A 24,305-nucleotide genomic window follows, 5' to 3' on the forward strand; every position below is an offset into this window, starting at 1 on the left:
GACACTGGTGCCACCGAACCCTCTGACCACCACTAGTAGGCAACGGGTGAAGTGTCTTGTCCAAGGACATAACCACCAAGCCTGTCGGAGCCGGGGCTCGAACCGGCAACCTTCCGGTTACAGGGAGCCGAATAAGGGGCTCGCTCCGTTCGCTCCACGCATTGACCCGGTATTGCAGCGCCTCCGGGAACGGTGCCCTCTTTGCTGACTTTGTGCAAAAGCAAGAAAGCCAAACAAAGTAAGGTCTGCCAAGCCAAGAGCCAGAAAGCAGCCTGAAGCCGCGAACGTGCTCCTCTCCAGTCACCCCTCTCCAATCACAGTCGAACTGTGGAGCAGAGAAGGCGGGGCCTAAGATCTGCCCCTTCAGCCAAGCAAACAGGGCCTACCGTGACGCCGGAAGCCGGGACGAGGAGTCACTGCGGCTTCCTGCGAGGCCAAAGAAACACACACTCTGGCTTCTCTTCAAAACGTACAAGTCTTTCGCCTTTTACTAAAGACTTCCGTGGAGAATGAGGCTAAGGAGTTGCACCTATTTTTGGCAGGGTCTGCCTTCTGGCTGGGCCCTCTCCTCGTTGTTCAAAAGAAGAAATATAAGAAAGCACGCAGTTCCAGGGAACTCTGCAGGCCTCTGAGCTACTGTGGTTGGGCGGAGATTTGAAGCGGAGCCCTCCCTGTGAGCCAAGTGAAAGAGCTCACCGTCACAAGCGAGAAGTGTCCCGAGAAGGCGGCTCAGCCAGGAACCTGCAGGAGGCCATCGCTTCTCGGCCTTTTGGCTAAGATCAAGTGTAGTATCTGTTCTTATCAGTTTAATATCTGATACTACCCCGATTAGGGGGCAACGTATTAAACGCATTTTTAGAACAGGGAGCCAAATAAGGGGCTAGCTCCGTTCGCTCCACGCATCGACCCGGTATTGCAGCGCCTCTGGGAACGGTGCCCCCTTTGCTGACTTTGTGCAAAAGCAAGAAAGCTAAACAAAGTAAGGTCTGCCAAGCCAAGAGCCAGAAAGCAGCCTGAAGCCGCGAACGTGCTCCTCTCCAGTCACAGTCGAACTCTGGAGCAGAGAAGGCGGGGCCTAAGATCTGCCCCTTCAGCCAAGCAAACAGGGCCTACCGTGACGCCGGAAGCCGGGACGAGGAGTCACTGCGGCTTCCTGCGAGGCCAAAGAAACACACACTCTGGCTTCTCTTCAAAACGTACAAGTCTTTCGCCTTTTACTAAAGACTTCCGTGGAGAATGAGGCTAAGGAGTTGCACCTATTTTTGGCAGGGTCTGCCTTCTGGCTCGGCCCTCTCCTCGTTGTTCAAAAGAAGAAATAGAAGAAAGCACGCAGTTCCAGGGAGCTCTGCAGGCCTCTGAGCTACTGTGGTTGAGCGGAGATTTGAAGCGGAGTCCTCCCTGTGAGCCAAGTGAAAGAGCGCACCGTCACAAGCGAGAAGTGTCCCGAGAAGGCGGCTCAGCCAGGAACCTGCAGGAGGCCATCGCTTCTCGGCCTTTTGGCTAAGATCAAGTGTAGTATCTGTTCTTATCAGTAAGAAACACAATGGCGACTTGGTCGGCCAGCTCTACGCAGACTGACAGAAGAGATGGCACGAGGAACATCTTAAAATTTGCTCTAAAAGACAAAGATGCAGCTTTCCAGGATCGAATAACGTTTGGGAGGAGGATTTTGTTCGATGCTTTGCAGATCCAGCCCGAGGAGATCTACTGCTTGCAACAGAGTATAATCAACAAGTACTACGATGTGACGCTAACTACGAAAGACACAGCGGAAGAAGCTAGGAGAAAATCTCATCTGACGTCAAATGAAGAACTAAAAAGGTACATGGTCACCCCTTTATATAGAAGTGACTATATTGTCCTAACTGTACACATGTATAACCCATGGGTTTCAGAAGAGACTATAAGATGTTTTTTGGGAAGACACGTAAAGGTCTTACCTGGAGTAAGAATAATAAAAGATGGTCTGGGCTTGTGGACCGGCAAAAGTAAATTCCGCGTCAAAATGGAGGAAGACCCGAATAGTGAAGACGGCTATCGACATCCTCCTGCAGTTTTTTCTATCGGGGCGGACAGAGGTTTCCTCATCTACGCGGGCCAACCTCTGGTTTGCAGAAGATGTGGTGGCAAAGGCCATGAAGACGCTCATTGCAATCAGGTGAGATGCCGAAATTGCAATGAAACGGGACACAGCACAAGAGACTGCACTGTACAAAAGAGATGTCATTTATGTGAGTCAGAGGAGCACATGGCAAGAGATTGCACAAAGCCCAGGTCATACGCTGCAGTAGTGGTGGGGCCGGTGGGCCAAGAGAAGGAAACTGGACATGACAAATTAGGAACACCTTTGTTAATGCTGGAGACTCCTGCAGGTGAAAGAAATGAGGCTGACGAGGAAGAAGAAGTTGCTGAGAGAATGATAGAGGTTCCTTTGTTAGATACAGAGGACAGGAATAAGGAAGGATCCTTCGCTACGAGTGAGGACATGACGGAGCAACCGTGGAGAGAGGTTAGGAAAGCAGGAAGGAAGAAGGCGAAAAGAAGGAAAAGGCAGGTTTCGGCCACTCCGCCAGAAGATAGCAATGAGGAAAAATTGGAGACTGCGCCTTTCGGTGTGGAGGGAGAAAGGTGTGCTCCAAAAGGAACTCAAACGGAGTGTACCCACACTCCTTTGAGCACCACGATAAGTGAAAATGATTCCGACGATGGGAGTGAAAATGAAAGTAACGTTGAAAGTTCTCTGATACGAACATTATTTTCTCAGGAAAGTTTGGGGAAGTAGCCCCTACCATTAAATGGATAAGATGAAATTATTATTATATTTTTTGCCCTTAGTGCTTTGTTTTCTTTTTTTTTTATGGTATGGGAAAACTACGGTTAATCACCCTGAATGTTAGGGGGCTAAAAAGTGCCCGGAAGAGAAAAATTGTTTATGAATTTTTGTTGAGATATAATTTCGATGTTTGTTTGGTTCAGGAAGCTCATCTGAGAGATGAGAGGGATGTTGCTTTGTTTACTGAGGAATGGAGGGGAGGGGAAGCTACTTGGAGCATTGGGGGGGTACATGGGACTGGAGTTGGGGTGTTATGTGGGAATAAGGATGTTCGGATAATTGAGAGCTTTAATGTAATACAAGGAAGGGTAATGGTGGTGGATATAGATAAAAATGGGACTCAATGTCGGATAATAAATGTATATGCACAGGTGGAGCACGGGCTACGTAAGGACCTTTTCCAAAAAATGGATACTTGTTTTTTGACTAGGAAAGATATTATTGTGGGAGGGGATTTTAATTGCTCTTTGGAAAGGGAAAAGTTTTCCCTCCCCTTTAGGACCTTCATTAAGAAATATGGATTAATTGACGTAATGGGGAAGTTACTGGGAAAGCAAGTGGGGTATACTTGGAAGAACACAAGGGGGGTGAAGAGTAGGTTAGATTACATTTTAGTAGGAAAAAAGTGCAAAATAATAGAGGGAAAAACAATACCGGCCCTCTTCACAGACCATCAAGCAGTTGATGTGGAGCTCGAGATAGTAGGGCCAGACTTTGGAAAAGGGTATTGGAAGTTTAACAACGACGTCCTCGCAGAGAAAGCCTATAGGGAAGGTTTCATGAAAATCTTCCCGATATGGGCCGAGATGAAAAGCTTATACAGTAACAACGTGGTTTGGTGGGAGGACATAAAGAAAAAAATCAAAAAGTTTACAATCGAATATTGTACAGAGAGGTCAAAAGTTCAAAAGAAAGAGTTTGACACAATACAAAAAGAAATAGAAAAGATCTATGTTATGGAAAATAGGGGAAGGGGAATTAAAAAGGAAGGGTACTTGGAAAATTTAAAAATGAGACAGGAGGAATTACTTGAGAGGAAAGCGAGGGCCGTAATATATAAATTAAAACAGGAAGAGTATGAGGAGGACGAGAAGTGCTCCTCCTACTTTTTTAGCAAAATGAAGACTAGGGATAAGAGGGGGGTTATAACGGAACTGGAGAGGGATGGAAAGGTGATAAGGGGGAAAGATGATTTGTTAAGAACGGCGGAAGAATATTATGGAAAATTGTTTACAAAGGAGAGCTTGGATGAGGGGAAGGGGGAGGTTTTTATAAGATCGCTAAGGAGAAGGCTACCCGAAGAAGAAAATGGAAAGCTGGGGGGGGAATTGACAGTAGGGGAGGTGTATAATGTGGTAACGGCAATGAAGGCCAATAAGGTGCCCGGCATAGATGGCCTAACAAAAGAATTTTACGTGGCGTTTTGGGATATGGTGGGGATCCACCTTTTGGAGGTTTTTAAGGAAATCATGGAGAGAGGAGAGATGCCGGAAAGCATGAAAACGGGAGTGGTGACTATTCTGTTTAAGAAAGGAAACCCGAACCAACTAGACAATTACAGGCCACTAACTATGCTGTGCGTGGACTATAAAATACTGAGTAAGGTTCTGGCGAATAGGCTAGCAGGAGTCATGTCACACATAGTGGAAATGGACCAAACTTGTGGGGTACAGGGGAGGCAAATCACATGGAACTTACATCTACACAGGGATGTACTCACATATGTAAAGGAGAGAAACATTGCTGCAATATGTGTTAGCCTAGATCAGCAGAAAGCTTTTGATAGAGTAGACCACGCTTTTTTGTGGAAGGTTATGGAGGGGCTGGGTCTAGGAGGAGCCATTACAAAATGGGTAAAGGTTTTATATAAGGGCATAAATTCAAAAATCAAAATTAATGGGCATTTAACGGATAAAGTGCAACAAACAAGAGGATTGCGGCAAGGGTGCCCGCTCTCTGTGGTGCTGTTTGTTTTATACGCAGAACCTCTTGCTTGTGCAATAAGGGGGAGCCACATTGTTAAAGGGATAACGTTGCCCCGGGGCGAGAGCTTAAAAATATCACAATACGCGGATGACACGATATTATATTTGGCAGACGATGAAAGCTTAAAGGGAGTGATAGACATTCTATATGATTATGAAAAAGCAACTGGATCGAGAATAAACAAGGAGAAGACTAGGTACAAATACCTTGGGAAGTGGGAGGGGAGGAAGGACAAAATCTGTGATTATATGTTGTGCGAAGGCTCTATGGACGTATTAGGAATTTCTTTTGGGAATGGGGAGGGGGATGCATTGTGTAATTGGAAAAAGAAGATGACTGTAGTCGAAAAAAACCTGGGATTATGGAAGACAAGAAAACTTTCAGTTTCAGGGAGAGTGTTGGTTGTAAAGGCCGATGTATTGCCAAAGTTGCTACATTTGGCCTACGTCTTTCCAATGCCGCAGAAGTATAGAGCTCAACTAATGAGGGGAATATTTAATTTTATATGGGGGGGCTATGAATATGTGAAAAGGGCGCTAATGCATCAGGAAATAGCAGATGGTGGGAGGGATGTGCCAAACGTTCCTCTGAAGCTGGATGCAATTTTCTATAGCAATGTATGTACACTCCTGAAAAAGACATATATACACAAATGCCAAATCCTCTTATGGTTTTGGCTGTCTATACCATACCGGTTTCTAATAGGGTGGGATAATAAAGGCCCTAAAGCTGAGACTAGGCCGGAGTACTTCCAGCGAATGGTAAAGTGGGGGAGGAGATATACGGAATGTAAAGATGAGGATACAGTGATAAATCATAAGTTACTATATAGGAAACTGGTACAGAAACTCAATGTCAATCCAGTAATGGTGAGCTCTGAAGTGTGGGTACGGGCCCAGGACAAGAGTTTTAAGAACGGGCTTAAAGATTTTAATTGGTTGCACTTGCATAGAAGGCTACCAGTCAGGGTCACAATGTATGCCCACAATTTGGGGAAGCAAAAAGTCTGTCCAAGGAAAAACTGTATGGAAGATGAAACAATTGAACATGTATTATGGGGATGTGAATATGCAAAAAAGGTGTGGGATGGGGTGAAAGAGAGTTATAAGTGTTTGGAGAATGTGACATATGATGAAATCACTTCGTTTGGGGTTAAAGGAGTGGGAAAAGAACAAAACAAAATAATTTGTATGCTGATATCAATTGTAAAACTTAAACTATGGAAAGAAAGGCAGGGACATATAACTGGAGTGTATAAATGGGGAGAGATAGGAACAGTTAAGGCAATAGAGAAAGAATTTTAAAGTATATACTGGCATGAATTAGAAAAGTGGGGAAGTGATACAATTAAGGATAGGTGGAAAATCATCTTTTTAAATCCACCAAAAAAAAAGGTGGTAAGTGATAAGGAGCGAGATAATAGAAACAAGATTGTTTCTTTGGTTTCTGGTCTTTCATTTTTTGGAATTTTCTTGTTGATCAACTTCTCTTTTCTTTCTGTAGCATGTTTATTTAGGTGTAAAGAAATGAAGGTATGACATTGATTTGGAAAGTAATGCGTTAAGATGTATGAGAAATGTGAAATGTAAATGTAAAGGATGGAAATGTCTGATATGCCCCCGATTCGGGGGCAACGTATTAAACGCATTTTTAGAACAGGGAGCCGAATAAGGGGCTCGCTCCGTTCGCTCCACGCATCGACCCGGTATTGCAGCGCCTCCGGGAACAGTGCCCCCTTTGCTGACTTTGTGCAAAAGCAAGAAAGCCACACAAAGTAAGGTCTGCCAAGCCAAGAGCCAGAAAGCAGCCTGAAGCCGCGAACGTGCTCCTCTCCAGTCAGAGTCAAACTCTGGAGCAGAGAAGGCGGGGCCTAAGATCTGCCCCTTCAGCCAAGCAAACAGGGCCTACCGTGACGCCGGAAGCCGGGACGAGGAGTCACTGCGGCTTCCTGCGAGGCCAAAGAAACACACACTCTGACTTCTCTTCAAAACGTACAAGTCTTTCGCCTTTTACTAAAGACTTCCGTGGAGAGTGAGGCTAAGGAGTTGCACCTATTTTTGGCAAGGTCTGCCGTCTGGCTGGGTCCTCTTCTCGTTGTTCAATAGAAGAAAGCGCGCAGTTCCAGAGAGCTCCGCAGGCCTCTGAGCTACTGTGGGTGGGCGGAGATGTGAAGCGTAGCCCTCCCTGTGAGCCAAGTGAAAGAGCGCACCGTCACAAGCGAGAAGTGTCCCGAGAAGGCGGCTCAGCCAGGAACCTGCAGGAGGCCATCGCTTCTCGGCCTTTTGGCTAAGATCAAGTGTAGTATCTTTTCTTATCAGTTTAATATCTGATACGCCCCCGATTTGCGAGTAACGTTTTAAAAGTAACTACTGAATATTATGACAGTTATTTATGTGCGAATGTTTAATAATGAAGGACATTAAAACATTACTGTTGGCCACATGTCGGCAAAGTTATGTGACATTAGTGATGTTTGTACTTTCAGCGTTAACTTGGTTTTAAAGCCTTTACTTTAAAAAAAAAAAATATATATATATATATATAGTTTAATAGTCGACCTTAATCTTACAGAGAATGTGATGATTTGATGGATCATTAAAGTCAGTCATATATCCACAAACACAACAAGCTCAAAGTCAGTGATGCTGCTCGGTTTGCAGTCTTGAATATCACGGCACAAGCAGGATTCACTGCACTGTTAATGTTAGCTATGTTATATTGCTGCCTCTGTTCGTTGGTGTCGAGCCAAACGGACTTTGACGTGTGTTTGAACGAGCTGACGGTTAGGGTGCCTGGGTTGTTGACCCGGAGTTTTGAGTTTATTATATTATTGAAATAGATTTTGATATTATTTATCATTTCTAGTCTTTGGTTTCTTTGTTAGAGTTCTGTCTTATGGTTTATGTCTCTGTGTTATGTTTCCTGTTTTACTTTAAAAGTCTGTGTCTCATGTTAATGCGTCTGGTTTTGCTTCCTTTGTCTCGACAGCCCTGATTTGTCCCAGCTGTGTTTCCCTCCTGTCTCTCAATCCCTGATTGCTGTGTATATTAGCCCTGTCTTCTCTTTGATCTGTCTCGCGATCTCCCTTATCTACCCTCATTCATGCTGTGTGTTCTGCCTGCCTGCGTTTATTGTTTGTATTTTGGAAGTTTGTTACTTTGAGTTCAGCATTAAAGCTGTTTGAGTTCACGTTTGTCTCCGGAGTCTGCACTTTGGGTCCTTTTCCTGCCTGCACACAGCCGTTTCATAACAGACGGTTCACTCGTTAAGCTGAAAGAAAGATGCTTTAATCACAGGAGTCACACATGTGTCCACTGTACCATCTGGGAACTCTTCTTGTTTAGCACTCGTAATAACACAAACACTAAATCCTCCTTCTCTTGTGCTGTTTTTATGAAACCAGTTTGGTCAGGATGAATTAAGAGGGGGGTTATTTTCTCCAGTCTCTTTGAAAGAGCTTTGCAGATTATTTTAAGGTCTACATTTATAAGGGATATTGGATGATAGCTTGAGGGATATACAGGGTCTTTGCCTGGTTTTAGCAGGAGATTAATGTTTGCAGAATTCATATTTGATGGAAGTCTTCCCTTTTCTTTGATTTCCAACAACATTCTGTAAAAAACTGATGCTAGAATCGTCCAGAATTCTTTGTAGAATTCTGCAGGAAAGCCGTCTGGACCTGGAGCCTTATTATTGGGCATGCTTATCAGGGCTTCCTGGAGTTCACCTGATGTCAGTGGCGAATCCAGTGCCATTACTTGAGTGTCTAATAATTTTGGAAGAGTTATGTTGTCTAAAAACTGATCAATTTCCTTTTTAGATGGGTTTATTTGTGGTGAACACAATCTTTTATAGAAATCCCTGAAAATGTTGTTTATTTGTTTCGGGTCATATACTGTGTTCCCAGATGAATCCTGAACAGCACATATAGTTGTTTTTTCTTTATTTATTTTTAGCTAGGTTGCTAGAAATTGACCGGATTTATTACCATGTTCATAATTTTGTAAGCGTAGTAGACATCTTTTTCTCAATCTTGCCCCTTTCATATAAGTGTGCAGGGAAGACCCAAGGTTAGAGAGCTGATAACAAACTCTGTGTGACAGTTTATCCTGATTACAAACGTTAGGGTAAGTTAATCCAGATGATGGAAAGATGGCCCGGGTCTGCTGATGAGCACTGTCTGCTCTAACACTGACTATGATTGTGTTTCCTGGAGTCCCGTCAGTCCTGTAAATCAGCGTCCCCAACCTTTTTTGTGCAATGGACCGGTTTATGTATGCAATATTCTCATGGACCTGCCTTTAAGGTGTCGAGGATAAATACAACAAAATAAAACCAGTACTGCTGCCAAAAAAAGAAGAGTTATTCAAAACCCCTGAAGAGCATCAATTTCACACCCGACCTCAACTCTCGTGGTCTGGTTCCAAATGATTTACGGACCGGTGCCAGTCCGTGGCCCGGGGGTTGGGGACCGCTGTTGTAAATAAAAGAAACCCCTGCTTGGACGCTGTGCAGAGCAGCGGGACCACACATTGTCACTTAATGTTTCTCATCATATTAATATTTATTTGTAAAATTGTAAATTTTAGTTTTAATGTTCATCAAATAAAATTACATTATTGAATACTACGTGCTACGCAATAATAGTAATAATATTAACTGTAATAATCGTAATGGCAGTTGTTGTTGTCATCATCATGCTGTTAATATCATGACTTTTTAAATTCATAGTTTTCCATTAAAACATTTTTAATTCATTAAAATGAAATATTTAAAAAAAACCTAAACTTTAAACTCGACCACCAACAAAAATTGAATAATAAAATTAATAAATGATAACCATGTGCAGCTTCTCTCGTCTTCCATTTTTCCATGATATGTTTCACTCTACATGTTAAAGTGTGTTGGCTGCATATTAAGTTCAAAACACTGATTATTCATTTGAAGTCAAAGTTTAGGAGCTCTGATCCAGTTGACTGATATACTCTGCTTTAAATCCTGCACTGAAATAGGAGGATTGTGTGTTTATTAAAATTAAAAATCATCATGGAGTCATTGACAGAAGAGCATCAACGTTCAGCCTGTTAAGCACTTTGAATCACCTTGTTGTTGAATTGTGCTATACAAATAAACTTGCCTTGCCTTGCCTTGTTAAATTAGATTTAGATATTTTTATTTCAGAAATGATTCCTAACAAAAATGGAGAATATAAAAACACAATCAAAGCAGTAAAGTCCATATTATGAAGTGTTTGCTGTATCAGACAATCATGTTTATTTACAACAATGAAAACAATATAGTGCAGATGAACATGGTGCTGTAATGAATCTGCTCTTAAACACAATAACAAAATACATTTTCCAAGAGAGATGATAATGATTCTCATCAGAGTGAAAAACGAATACATTTACAACTGGTTTCTAACATTTATTATAGATCGAACTGATCACTGATAGAAACAGAAGAATATTCAAAATGATACTCTGAGAGATACATGACTGATAATAATAATAAATGCTGATGAGCATATTAAGTGTGTGTCTGAGCTGAAAGCTGCTCTCCTCTCCTGGTTTTCTGTATCACACAGACCACAACAACACAAAGCATCACCTGCAGACTGCTGAGCAGTATCCACCTGACTCTGTAGAAGGTCGAGTAAACCCCAAAGGGCTCTCTGTAGATCAGAACTGTTTTTTCTCCTGACACACACTCATACTCTGACTTTAAAACTGTACACACATACTCTCCTGCATCTTCCAGTGAGACATTAGAGATTATCAGGCTGCCATAGGAACAAGTGATTCTATTGTCATTGCAGAACTCATCATCGTACACAATTTTACCTTCTGTTTGAATCGACTTAATGAACCAAACGGATGGAAATCCAGCTGTACATCTCATAGTGACTTCATCTCCCTCTGAGAAAACCTTTACTGCAGGTGGACCAAATTTAGGGCACACCAAAAGCCTGTACACATGTTTGACTGTTTCACCTACACAGTAGTAGATACCTGAATCATTTAACATTAGTGATGGAAGTACCAGTGAGAGGTTTCGACCAATTTCTTGATCAATATTGTAGGAAATTGCTTCCTTTATCCAAACTGGGGGCTGGTCATGAATGGGGTCCATGAAGGGACACTCCAGCACAGCTGTGTCTCCCTCTGAAGCATAACGTAGCGTTGGTTGTTTGATCAAACGTACAGAGTAAGTGCTCACACACTACTGTTGGTTCATCACCAGGCAGTAAACAGTTTGTTGTTCATTGAAGACATGAAGAAGTGATGTGTTTTTCACTTCCAGGAAACTTTCTTGGACTTTATTCACCTTCAATATTGTTCTGTCTTCTAAACTACTCGGCCCGGCTTGTTGCCACTCCCCGTAATGTCTGATCCAACGCACCGTCAGATTCTCACCTGCTCCTTTACATTGTACGTCTTCAGTGGCATCAGGACTTGTGAAACTCCCGCCTTGGCCCCCAAGGTCAGCAGCATCTTCCTCTGTATCATGTTCATCGCTTGCAAATGTGACATAAAGCATCTCACAGCTTTCTGCAAACTTGGGTCTCTTGAACTGACGCAAAGCAGTCGACCACACACTGGCTCGACTGACTCTAAGAAGACCTTCAATTTCAAGAAGACCTATATAAAAAGGGACAATGACAAACAGATCTTGGGGAAAAATGGAAATTTGCTGTACATTTAACTCAAGTGCACAGAGTTACAACAGATAATTATGTTGTGATAGCCCATATTGAATTAGTCAGAAATTAGCAATTACCTTTGTAATTGTGTAACTTCAAAAACATGATGCAAGTAAAAATGCAAATAAGATATTCAATAATCAGAGGTTACTCTCAAATCTTACCTTGAAATATGAACTTCACTCTGTCTATCAGAGTCTTCTAGGAGGCTACGCTAAATTGCCTCTTCAAGAGCTTCATCTTCCTCCAGAAAAATAGGGCTACAAGAGATATTAGAAATCATAAAACATGTCAGCCTTGAAGAATTTCTCACACTACATCATTAAAAATAAATAAATAAATGTAAATCCTAAAGTTGCAGTGATTCAGCAAAAAAACCCTCCAAACATTGGAAACCTGCATTGGAACAATATCCTAAACAACATCTAAAATGAAGGATTTCTTTAACCCCTAGACAACAGCTTACACAAATTCTGCCACATTATATGGAAACATCTACTGTCCTTCTGCCTGTCCCTCATTTTCACTCTCCTGAGTGCAGCCCTCTGTTTCCTGATGCTTGGCCTCACTTTCACCTGGTGTTGTAGGCAACGCTTGATGCACTGAACAAAGGAAAGAAGGTCAGCATGACTTGCTTCATAAAGTTAACAGAGCCTTTATATATCCTTATATTAGTTTAAGTGAAAGTTGGGCACATATTCCTCCTTGGCTGTAATCACCTGTGATAATCCATAAACATTAAAATTGGACAAATTAATGATGCTCTCATCAAACAACCCCCTTCCAGGAATTATTACTCACTGCAGTAACAAAATCCAACTGGTCATTGAGCTTAGAACCTCACTAGGTTTTCATTCACGTCACATACCTCGTCTTCTCCGGCAGACTGGACTTTCAAAGTCACTATCAGACAGCTCTTCTGGTTCCTCCTGAGGGAAAAGAAAGCATGAACTACATAAAATCAAATCACTGGTAACACAGAGGCACATGGCTGCACTAAAAACTGTATACTCAATATTTCTGCACTGCAATATAAAATGTTTACCTGTGCAGGTTTTTGTATCCCTGCCATTATATAGAGGCAGGTGGTGGAACAAATCGAGCCAACTTCTTGGCCATCCCAAAGAAAACTGCTAGAAACATTTGGTTTCATTAGTCGTTTACATCCTCTAATTGTACTCAAATACTCAAAAGGGAATGTCTGGCCAATTGACAGTGCAAATGTTCTTCTGAAGATTGCTGCTATTTCTTCTCTAAGTTGTGCTTCAGACCAGTCAGATGTAAAGGAGATCTTCCCAATAAGGCCATCTTGTGCTAGTTTTGCTCTTGAATCTCCTCTCGGTATGAGAAACGTTGATGCTGAAGACAAGGGCAAGCACACAACATCTTTTGTATAGTGTTTGCAGGTCTTGTTTTTTCTCACAAAATGTGAGCGCATAGTATGAGCTTGAGGAACTGATGGGAGAGGAACCTGAAATGAATTCAAACACAGATACAGATAGACACCTATGCATTACAATACATCAGTAGTGTTTCTGTTATCTGTTCATTAAAAAACAAAAACAACAACAAAAAACAAACAAACTGTAGACTCAGACCATCTTACTATTGTCTACACATTACACAGAAAACTGAACCTTTTGTATCTTGTAGATTAGCATTCGGTGATTATTTGTCAAATCGGTGATTCAGTCCCCAGGTGCTCTAATCTACAGCTCCCAATGGGTTTATCTGAGTATGACTGTGTGTGAATGTTGGACAGAAAAAGTGCTTGTATTAATCTGTGCCTGTGAATGGGTAAATGAGATCTGTTGTATAAAGTGCTTTGAGCACTCAATTAGAGTAGAAAAGGCCTGCAGTTAGGTCAGTGTGTATTTGGACCATAACAAGTTTTATTTTGTTGCCCGTTTACAGAAACATTTTCCAATCATAATTATATCATGAACATGATGTGCAGACTCAGCTTTAATTTAGGGTATCCATATTGAAATGATGATGTCATTACCAATTAAGCAGATAAAAGGCCTGGAATTGATTTGAGACGTAGTGTTTGCATTTTGAAAATTTTACTGCGAACAGACAACATGCGGTCAAAGAGAACATAACAGAAAGAAAATTAAGAAATTCATATAGCCACTACTTACCATCAAAACAATGAAAAATATTGACATAAAATTTATTTTGCAACACCACAGAACAAATGATAGCGTATAATATGAAATGATAGATGTTTTCATATTGTCATATCGAACAGCCCTAATACAGAGGGTTCACTGCAAGGTGCAAGCCACTCATAAGCCTCAAGAATAGAAAGGCTAGAATGGGCTTAACAAAAAAACAAAACAAAAAAAACATCTAGGAAAAGCCAGCAAAATTTTGGAAAAACATTCTTTGGACAGATAAAACCAAGATCGACCACTACCAGAATGATGGCAAGAAAAAAAGTATAGAGAAGGTATGGAACGACTCATGATCCCAAGCATACCACATCATCTGTAAAACATGTGTGATGGTTTGTACTTTTAGTACTTTTAGCTGGACTTAAGCAGACAGACAAGTCTGCTTAAGTCCAGCTAAAAGTAGTCACATTGATTGGGCAGCATTTAATAATAAAGATGGACGATGACCCAAAACATACAGTCCAAGCACCCCATGACTTTATTAAAGTAAAGAAATAGAATATTCTTGAATGGCCAAGTCAGTCACTGGATTTTAACACAATAGAGCATACATTTCACTTGTTGAAGACTAAATTTAGGACAGAAAGACCCACAAACAAACAGCAAATGAAAGCCAATGCAGTAAAGGCCTGGCAGAGCCTTAGTAAGGAGGAATGCCAGCATCTGGTGGTGTCCATGACTTCAAGACTTCAGGCTGTCATTGCCAACAAAGGGTTTTGAATAATAGAAATAGAAATGATCGTTTTATTTTCAGTTATTTAATTTGTCTAATTACTTTAGAGCCTCTGAAATGATAGGATTGTGTTTACAAATTACTTTTTTTCCCCTCACATTTTTATGCAATCATTTCGTCCAACCCATTGAATTAAAACTTAAAGTCTGCACTTCAACTGCATTGGAGTCGTTTCACTTTTAATTCATTCTGGTAATGTACAGAAGCAACATTAGAAAATGTGTCTGTATCCAAATATTTATGAACCTGACTGTATATCAAAACCAGTCAGCTAAATGATATGTGTAAGAAGGCCTACCGAGCGGTATGGTATCCCAGTGGAGACGGCAGGTCTACTTGGTCAAGGTGCATTGCTGGATTCCTAAGGAAACATTTACATCAAGAACGACTGTTACCTACCAAATAAATAAATACAGTTGTATGATGTTCGATCTCTGTCTGCTGCCTACCAAATGAAATAATTGAGGACTGGCTAAGTAATTTAGCTTTGCTAGTTTTGCTAACACTGCTATCAACCCGTCCAAAATGCTATATAATAAACTTACCAAGTGCTGCGGCGTTTGTGAGGTTGAGGGTGCACTACCGCTGAATCATTGGATGGCCGACAAAATGGCTCTTCCAATGTTTTCAGCTGGAAATGCTGGTAAGGAATAGGTGAAGCAGCTCATGACAGTCAAAAGTGACCGTGAGAGGAGCGCACACACACAACCTGACCTCAACCGGCACACTTTAGCGCGGGAGTTTTTCTTGAAGCTTTTATTTTGGTATTTCCCTCTGACCCGTACAATAAATTTGTATATTAGCTAAATATTTAGTTTCCTGTAACATTTAGATTTAACATTTAACATTTAGATTTATATATAATATTTACATTTAACATTTAGATTTAAATATAATATTTAGATTTAACATTTAACATTTAAATATAATATTTACATTTAACATTTAGATTTATATATAATATTTACATTTAACATTTAACATTTAAATATAATATTTACATTTAACATTTAGATTTATATATAATATTTAGATTTAACATTTAGATTTAAATATAATATTTACATTTAACATTTAACATTTAAATATAATATTTACATTTAACATTTAGCATTTAGATTTAACATTTAAAATTCTGTTTTAAATATAAAAAGTTACAAATATTTTCCTAAATATTGTAAAAAATGACTCGAAAAAACATGTTTTTTAAAGATTTAGAGCTAAATGTGGAAAAATGTTGTCGTTAATTTCGGCATGTTTCACTTTACAAACGGCGCCCCATACATAGGCTGTATCCCAATTCAGATCGTCTGCAGCCTTAAAGTACGCAGCCTTAACGGTCCACAAGGGCTGCGTACTCAAAGACCGTAAGTGCGAGGCTTCTGAAATGGGACGGTCTAGCCTCCGTTGCGCTGCCCAGGTTGCCTAGCAACCATGATACTAACAACTGGAAACGTTTCGTACAGCATTGTTTGACAGAAATGAAGGAGAAAATCTTTTGTTCATTTGTTTGTTTGTTTCTACATGAGCTTTGATCATTCTCTGTAAGATTAAGCTCAGCTATTGAACGGCGTATATTTTAAAGTAAAGGCTTTAAAACAAAGTTAGTACAAACGTCACTAATGTCACATAACTTTGCCGACATGTGGCCAACAGTAATGTTTTAATGTTCTTCGTTATTAAACATTTGCACATAAATAAGTGACATGATAGTCAGTACTTAAAGTTTACTCTTCGGGTGCCCCTCATCCTCGCCGTTTTTTTTCGCCAAAATTGTCCACACCCACCGCCGCGCTATGCATTCTGGGATATGTTGGGCCACGAAGTCTACACCGCCACATCCTTAAAATTCAGGGAAATGAAGGATGCATTTGAGGGCCGTATTTCGAGCAGCCTTCGAAGTGGGACAGCCTTCGTCGCGTCGCTGTGATGTAATTGGCCTTAAAATGTGGCCTTTAAGGCTGCAGACCCTGAATTGGGATACAGCCATAGCCTAACATATGAAACAGGAAAAGACGGCCGTGTAATCCCTTTATTTCCCTTGAGAGAGAAATGGATCTGAAACCACAGAAACCAGATTGTTTGCAGACACACAGATAATGAAGACATGCTGCTCGGAAATGTTAGATACAGATAAAAATGGAGTGTGTGTGTGTGTGTGTGTGTGTCTGTGTGTCTGTGTATGTGTGTGTGTACTGAGCCAAGATTGCGAAACGGCCTAACTGCCTCAGTAATTATGGACCTTATAGTCCTTACAAACACTGTTTCACTAACTTCAGTAAACATTTTACATACATATGTCACTGCTGTATAATTTATAGCAAACACCGTGAACGCAGCGGTGCACGAGCCACTGCAGTGGAGCTCACGTACAGCTTTGTGGGCTCAAAATGTGGTTATAAATATTTTGTACTTGTACTTTTGTATGTGTAAAAAGAATTTGTGTGAGTGTAAAAAAGATTTGTATGTGGAGTTAGCCAAAAAAAAACGTGTGAATCTCTGCAAGTTACAAGTACGAATTTTGACCCGATTTTTCTTCCTTTCATCTGATTGGTCAATGTCATGTCAATCACAAATGTAACAATCCAATCAGAGAACAGATGGGTTTGGCTGTTGGAGGGGAGTTTTTTGAACTGCGGGTTATTACTCTATAATATTACTTACTCTAATATTACTAATAATTATTATTAGTAATATTAATTATTAATTATCTAATAATATACTAATCTAATATTACTACACCGCACTTTACAGTTATTTATTTGTAAAAAATGTTTGGAATCATGTATGATTTTTGTTCCACTTCTCACATGTTTACCACTTTGTGTTGGTCTTTCACGTGGAATTCCAATGAAATTGATTCATGTTTGCGGCTGTAATGTGACAAAATGTGGAGAAGTTTAAGGGGGCCGAACACTTTTGCAAGCCACTGTAAGGAGCTTGGAAAGAAAAGCATCTGGCATCAGGAAATCCAGATGTTTTTCTTCTCTACAAAGGTGTATTAAAAAAAAAGAACAGCAAATTATAATATTACAGCGGATGTGTGACCTTAAAGGTTTCTGGCTGAAAAAAGGTCACTGATCAAACTGATTCTTTCTCACAAAAAACATTTTAATCAGATTCTCTGCAGGAACATTTGAAAACATTTCCTCCTAACTTCTCAGTATTCACTTATCAGCATTCAGTCAAACGTTCATTTACGGATGTAGTTAAAAAACTGCTAATAACTGACTTTCCACAGCAGTTGCTTGGTCGGACACAATAAGAGATGTAATCTGTTACTCTTCGTGTGAGAAAGAAGGTGTCTCTGAGATGTACTAATAGTGTGTTAGTTCCAAATAGTAAATTAGTGAATGTATTTCATGGCAGTTTGATTATTCTGGGACAAACAGTGCAGTCTTCCTCAAAGCATCACTGTGAATATAATCATATAATGTTAAAAATATAATAACAGTCTTTTTATTATTGGTCAATGAAATAAATAAATCCTCTTTATTATCAGAGTGAAAACAGACTTCCACAAACGAACGTCAACTGATGACTCCATAAATATTCAGCGCTTCAAAGGTGACTGACCTACTTCAACAGCCAAAATCACATATTTCTGGAAGGTCCACTCACTGGTTATTCAGCATGCCAGGCTACAGTTACACCATGCAGACAAAAGAGCACTCGGAGCAAGTTAAAGGAAAGTTTATTCAAAAGTGGAAGTCTGGGAATGGAGACAGAGGAGTTCACTTAAATCTGTCATTATGAAACGGAAGCAATCAAATCTGCCTAAATCTGACACTCAAAGGTAAACTGGATACCTGGCTGACCATCACGTTCACGACCAGGTGAGGACGGATCAAAGATAAGGAGTCGATTTCAGGCTTGGGCTCGCTTTCATCATATTAGTCCAATCCAATCCAACTTTATTTATAGAGTACGTTAAAACCAACATGGTTGAACAAAGTGCTTTCCATCACAAAAACTGAGATAAAAGTAAAAAAAAAAACATAAACAGACAAAGAAAGTGAAATAACAATAAAATAAATACATAAAAGAAAAAAAGATTTCAAAATTAAATCCTTAAATATATTAGCGTTAATCTCGTTAAAATGAAATTAACGCCATAACCGCATTAACGCGGCAAATCTCCGTTAGTGAATTAACGCAGATCGTGTGGTTGTTTGCTGACAACAGAAAAAAAGCATCAAAGGAGAAAAGTTGCATCTAAGAACACATTTTTTTCTTACTGATGCTCATTAGTGAAACACAAAGACATTAGACAAAAATGAAACTTTAGACCCTCTCTTACCCCCCAACAGAAGTCAAAGGGATCTTCCAGGAATAGTGACAGTATTTTCTGGAGAAGTGATTGGTCAGTACGTCGTGATTTCATACCTGCTGATCTCTAATCTGGAACCTAACCGGCACCAGCAGAGTAAAAGACACTTAACAGCTAAATTGAATCAAGCATAAAAACATTTTAGGCATCAAGACAAGTCATATTATCTGTGAATTTCCCTTTTTTTGATTGGTCAGATGCTGCCAACACCTCCCTTTCCTTGTGAAGGTGCATGAGAAACCCTGGATTAACTTTGCTAACCAGCGGTTATCCTGATCACGATTGTTAGTGTAAGTGAATCCAGATGATGGAAAGAAAACCTGGGCATGCTGAAATCACTTCGTAGTATATGCCCCAGGGTTCAAAGGCCATCCAGTCGCACCATAACATGAACATGGGAACACTCATGTTGTTTCTCCTTTTACAGTCATAATCTGCATTCATGGATGTTAAAAATGATTTTATTAGAAATGTATTTTGAAACAGAAGAGGTATTTCAGTTAAGATAACACAGAACTACTTCAGTGACAGTGGACGAGATCTTTCCACTGCTGTGCAGTCCAGATGTACAGCTCACAGACTGATGGCAACCTCTCAGAAAACACGAGTTACAGTAGTAGTGATAAACAGTGAGACAAAGATCCTCTGCTGAAGCAGAAAAGGTTTTATATATTTCCTATGTAACCTGCAGGGGTGATTCTCAAGTCTGTTGGAGCCCAGGCAAAAAGGGACAGGGACACCTGACAGCCCAGTGTGCCCAGCAGAGCTGACATGAGGGCTGTTTCAACTGAATCACACACTCTGCTTGCCAGAGGTGAGTGAGTGGAGTCATGTGGGGTCCCTTTAGGGAAGTCAGGTCCAGCGTACCGCCACTGCAGACTCTGCACATTATCGCTGCTGTAGTCTCAAATTTGTGCAAACAGTGCATTGTGGGTTGTGTTGCATCCGAATCTGCTGGCAGGCATCTTTTTCTCAATCCTGCCAAACTCCGCCCCTTTCATGTAAGCGTGCAGGGAAGACCCAAGGTTAGAGAACTGATAACAAACTCTGTGTGACAGTTTATCCTGATTACAAACGTTAGGGTAAGTGAATCCAGATGATGGAAAGATAGCCCGGGTCTGTTGATGAGTCTCCACTTAAACACTGACTTTGTTTGTGTTTCCTGGACTCCCGTCAGTCCTGTAAACCAGCGTCCCCAACCTTTTTTGTGCCACGGACCGGTTTATGACCGACAATATTCTCAAGGACCGGCCCTTAAGGTGTCGTGGATAAATACAACAAAATAAAACCAGTACCGCTGCCAAAAAAAGAAGAGTTATTCAAAACACGTGGGAAAAGACCCAGGAAAACAGAGTTAACGATAAAAAAGGTTTTAAAAAATAACGCTAAAAAATTCATAGTTTTTAATTAAAACATTTTAATTAATTAAAATAAAATATTTAAAAAAATTTAAACTCTACCACCACCAAAAATCGAAAAATAAAAATAATAATAAATGATGATAACAAGTATTTATTATGTTGCTCTTTTTTGTTTGATTTCTCATCTGTTTTTTTTCTCCATACAGGTGATCCAGGTGTTTTGTTTGTTTTTCTTTTTGTTCCTTGCCCCCTTTCTCATCATCTCTTCTCCCCTCTGTTTTTCTTTCTCTCCCTCTCTTTCTTTTATTCTTTCCGTCTCCCTGTCCTATCCCCCAGTCATGTCTGTCCCGTCTGTAACAACCGATAATAAAATAAAATAAATACACAATTATAATAAATGTCAATCAAATGGACCAACATGGCATCTTTCTTGGCCTTCAAACAACAATTCTGATGGCTAAAGATCCAAATGGGACAGGCAAAAAAATAAATAAATAAATAAATGATGATAACCATGTGCAGCTTCTCTCGTCTTCCATTTTTCCATGATATGTTTCACTCTACATCAGACACGTGTTAAAGTGTGTTGGCTGCATATTAAGTTCAAAATGCTGATGAGCTCTGATCCAGTTGACTGATATACTCTGCTCTACATCCTGCACTGAAATATGAGGATTGTGTGTTTATTAAAATTTAAAATCATCATGGAGTCATTGACAGAAGAGCATCAACGTTCAGCCTGTTAAATTCGATTTAGATATTTTTATTTCAGAAATGATTCCTAACAAAAATGGAGAATATAAAAACACAATCAAAGCAGTAACGTCCATATTATGAAGTGTTTGCTGTATCAGACAATCATGTTTATTCACAACAATGAAAACAATATAGTGCAGATGAACATGGTGCTGTAATGAATCTGCTCTTAAACACAATAACAAAATACATTTTCCAAGAGAGATGATAATGATTCACATCAGAGTGAAGAACGAATACATTTACAACTGGTTTCTAACATTTATTATAGATCGAACTGATCACTGATAGAAACAGAAGAATATTCAAAATGATACTCTGAGAGATACATGAATGAGATATGGATAAACATCAAATCACATAAAACAAAAAAGCACATAATTATTATAACTGAAATAAAATATGAGCAGAAATAAACAAGAATTAAGTCGAAAGATAGAAAAGGGCAAAATGTTTAAAATATATAATCATATAAAAGACTGAACCGTCCAGTCAGGTCACAGATTCATATCTACAATAACATTTTTGTTTGTTTTTGTTTTGATTTCTTCACTTCTATGTATTATTATTATCATTATTATTATTATTATTATTATTATAAGCATATTAAGTGTGTGTCTGAGCTGAAAGCTGCTCTCCTCTCCTGGTTTTCTGTGTCACACAGACCACAACAACACAAAGCATCACCTGCAGACCGCTGAGCAGTATCCACCTGACTCTGTAGAAGGTCGAGTAAACCCCAAAGGGCTCTCTGTAGATCAGAACAAATTTTTCTGCTGACACACACTTTAACTTTAAATTAAAAACTGCACACACATACTCTCCTGCATCTTCCAGTGAGACATTAGAGATTATCAGGCTGTCATCGGAACAAGTGATTCTATTGTCACTGCAGAACTCATCATCATCGTACACAATTTTACCTTCTGTTTGAATCAACTTAATAAAGTCCGAAGTACTATTTTTCCAATCATCAGAGCATCTCATAGTGACTTCATCTCCCTTTGAGAAAACCTTTACTGCAGGTGGACCAAGTTTAGGGCACACCAAAAGCCAGTACATATGTTTTACTGTTTCACCTACACAGCCGTAGATACCTGAATCATTTAACATTAGTGATGGAAGTATCAGCGAGAAGTTTTGACCAATTTCTTGAGCAGTATTGTAGGAAATTACATTCTTCATCCAAACTGGGGGCTGGTCATGAATGGGGTCCGTGAAGGGACACTCCAGCACAGCTGTGTCTCCCTCTGAAGCATAACGTAGCTGTGTTTTTTTGGTCAAACGTACAGAGTAAGTGCTCACACACTGCTGTTGGTTCATCAGCAGGCAGATGTAAACAGTTTGTTGTTCATTGAAGACATGAAGAAGTGATGTGTTTGTCACCTGCAGGAAACCTTCTTGGACTTTATTCACCTTCAAAATTGTTCTGTCTTCAAAACTACTCAGCCTGGCTTTTCGCCACTTACTGTCATGTCTGATCCAGTGCACCGTCAGATTCTCACCTGTTCCTTTACATTGTACGTCTACAGTGTCTTCAGGACTTGTGATATCTTCTTCCCCCCTTACTGTCTTACACACAGTCAGGCTGATGTTTCTCTCATATGTCACGCTGCCCTGAGTCCAGCACACATCTTGGTACAGTCCAGAGTCTGAGTGGGTCAGGTTGTTGAGAGTAAATGAAGGAGAACCATGAAATGTCTCAGGAAATGAGAGTCGTCCTGTCAGGTCTTCATGTACTGTCAAGTTTCTGTTCCAGGGGTCAGAGATGTTCCACAGGACCAGAGTATCTTCACCAACACGTCTGGAGGTGATGCAGGAGCTGTTTTGATCTGGGAGCTTGAACTGTAAAGAGCGTCCTTCTTCTTTTATGGCAATAAATTCTTCTGCATGAATGTTGCTGATGCGAGTGAACAGCAGGGAGAAGCAGAGCTGTGTGACTGCAGCCATCCTGCTCAGAGGTCTCGTGGTGAGTGTCGTACAAGCACTGACACTGCTCGCTTCATGAGCTTCCTGTTTGTGGTTGGAGGAGGAACGCCACTTCTTTATCACATCATCAAGGAACACTTTGAAGCATTTGGCTCGATATCACACCGTATATCTGCTTTGACTCTTCACAGGCCAAAGTGTGGACACGGTTTTTTTATACTTCGTTGCATGGGTCCAGGGGTATCAAACATGTGGTCTGGAGCACAGAACCGGCCAGTCACAGTGTCCAATCTGAACCATTACAAGTGAGATAATGTCAGCTTTACCACACAGCCATGAATATTATGAAAAGTCCTTTCTAAACTATTTAAAACTTTTTGAATAGTTTTTTTCAGAAAAACAACTAAAAAATGTTGTTTTTTATGTGATCCTTCATAAAACATCACATATTTTCCAACATAATTCAGGGTTTGGTTTGGTCTAAGTAAGCAGAGAAGTCCAGGCATCCAGTTTCCATGCAGATGTTTACATGAAGCTCATCATCTGATGATGAAACTTACTTTGTACCCAAGCAGCCCAACCAGAAATTGAAAGTGTACATGCATCAAGGGACGGAGCGCATCCCGTCAATAGGTCCAAAGTGCAATCGAGGCTAATCCCATGATCTTCTTATTTTCTTGTAGACCGAAGTTGAAAATCTGGCAGTATTTATTTTTGTGATTTTTTTCCACTCTCAGCTGTCCTTCTCCTGTATTTGGGCCTGTTTGTTAATTTATTTCAATCATGTAAACAATATACAGGTACATTTAGCAAAGAAAATCTGAGAAAAAAATACTATACAAAATAAAGTTAATACATTTCAATATTGCTTCTGTTCTGATTCAGTTACATGTCAAAAGGGAGAGGGAAGAAGTACACACTTATTTAATCCCACCCCTTTGCCAGAAGTTATCAGTCAATATTTAGTCAGCTTCCTTACTGATATAATCTGTAATAAAAATAGTGAACAGATTTCTGATATAATATATACTATAATATCACATCATGAAATTTTCTAAATAGCGACATTCACTTAATTTCAACATTTTCCCTTTTCTTTATAGCTCAAGAAGATCATATCTTTATAACTCTTTTTGAACTGTTTTATGTTTGGATATTGCTTCAATTTCATATTCAAACTGTTCCACAGCTTCACTCCATGCACAGAAACACAAAAGCTTTTTCCTGTTGTACGTACCTTCCCTGTTTTGAGTTACAAAAACCCCTTAAATTATAACTTACTCTGAATATAATCTGGCAGTTCCTTATTTTTTGCTTAACACTTAAAGCCAAGTTCACTCATAAAATGTGCCGGTCATAATAACGTTACAGGCTATGCTAAGCTTTGGCCCACATCAGTCTAAAATTGTATGCAACCATGAATAACGTGTTTTGGAAACTAACTGCACAACAGGCAGCACTATTAGTTCTCTCAGTCTCAGAGCAGCATTTCTA

General features: G+C 40.0%; 1 protein-coding gene, 5 non-coding genes and 2 pseudogenes across 6 annotated transcripts; 7 read left to right on the forward strand and 1 right to left on the reverse strand.

Annotated features, from left to right (window-relative positions):
* The first annotated feature begins 446 nt into the window (after positions 1–446).
* On the forward strand, positions 447–559 carry LOC148099085 (U5 spliceosomal RNA). Its single transcript, XR_015720487.1, has one exon. It is a non-coding gene; the product is annotated as a U5 spliceosomal RNA (small nuclear RNA).
* A 194-nt stretch (positions 560–753) lies between these two features.
* LOC148099086 (U2 spliceosomal RNA) lies at positions 754–944 on the forward strand. Its single transcript, XR_015720151.1, has one exon. It is a non-coding gene; the product is annotated as a U2 spliceosomal RNA (small nuclear RNA).
* A 229-nt stretch (positions 945–1,173) lies between these two features.
* Positions 1,174–1,287, forward strand: LOC148099087 (U5 spliceosomal RNA). The gene has a single exon (XR_015720453.1). It is a non-coding gene; the product is annotated as a U5 spliceosomal RNA (small nuclear RNA).
* A 193-nt stretch (positions 1,288–1,480) lies between these two features.
* Positions 1,481–1,639, forward strand: LOC148099088 (U2 spliceosomal RNA; annotated as a pseudogene).
* Positions 1,640–6,358: 4,719 nt separating this feature from the next.
* On the forward strand, positions 6,359–6,558 carry LOC148099089 (U2 spliceosomal RNA). The gene has a single exon (XR_015720249.1). It is a non-coding gene; the product is annotated as a U2 spliceosomal RNA (small nuclear RNA).
* Positions 6,559–6,787: 229 nt separating this feature from the next.
* LOC148099090 (U5 spliceosomal RNA) lies at positions 6,788–6,900 on the forward strand. The gene has a single exon (XR_015720398.1). It is a non-coding gene; the product is annotated as a U5 spliceosomal RNA (small nuclear RNA).
* A 185-nt stretch (positions 6,901–7,085) lies between these two features.
* Positions 7,086–7,265, forward strand: LOC148099091 (U2 spliceosomal RNA; annotated as a pseudogene).
* Positions 7,266–12,017: 4,752 nt separating this feature from the next.
* Positions 12,018–22,840, reverse strand: LOC148099092 (uncharacterized). Its single transcript, XM_087851679.1, has 3 exons — positions 21,570–22,840; positions 12,391–12,451; positions 12,018–12,124 (listed from the first exon to the last, which is right to left on the reverse strand). The coding sequence occupies exons 1-3, from the start codon at positions 22,830–22,832 to the stop codon at positions 12,018–12,020; spliced, it is 1,431 nt and encodes a 476-aa protein (XP_087707805.1). The 5' UTR covers positions 22,833–22,840.
* Positions 22,841–24,305: the final 1,465 nt, after the last annotated feature.

This window comes from Neolamprologus brichardi, chromosome 14 (genome assembly GCF_056152115.1).
Source record: "Neolamprologus brichardi isolate AB-2024 chromosome 14, ASM5615211v1, whole genome shotgun sequence".
Lineage (NCBI taxonomy): Eukaryota > Metazoa > Chordata > Actinopteri > Cichliformes > Cichlidae > Neolamprologus > Neolamprologus brichardi.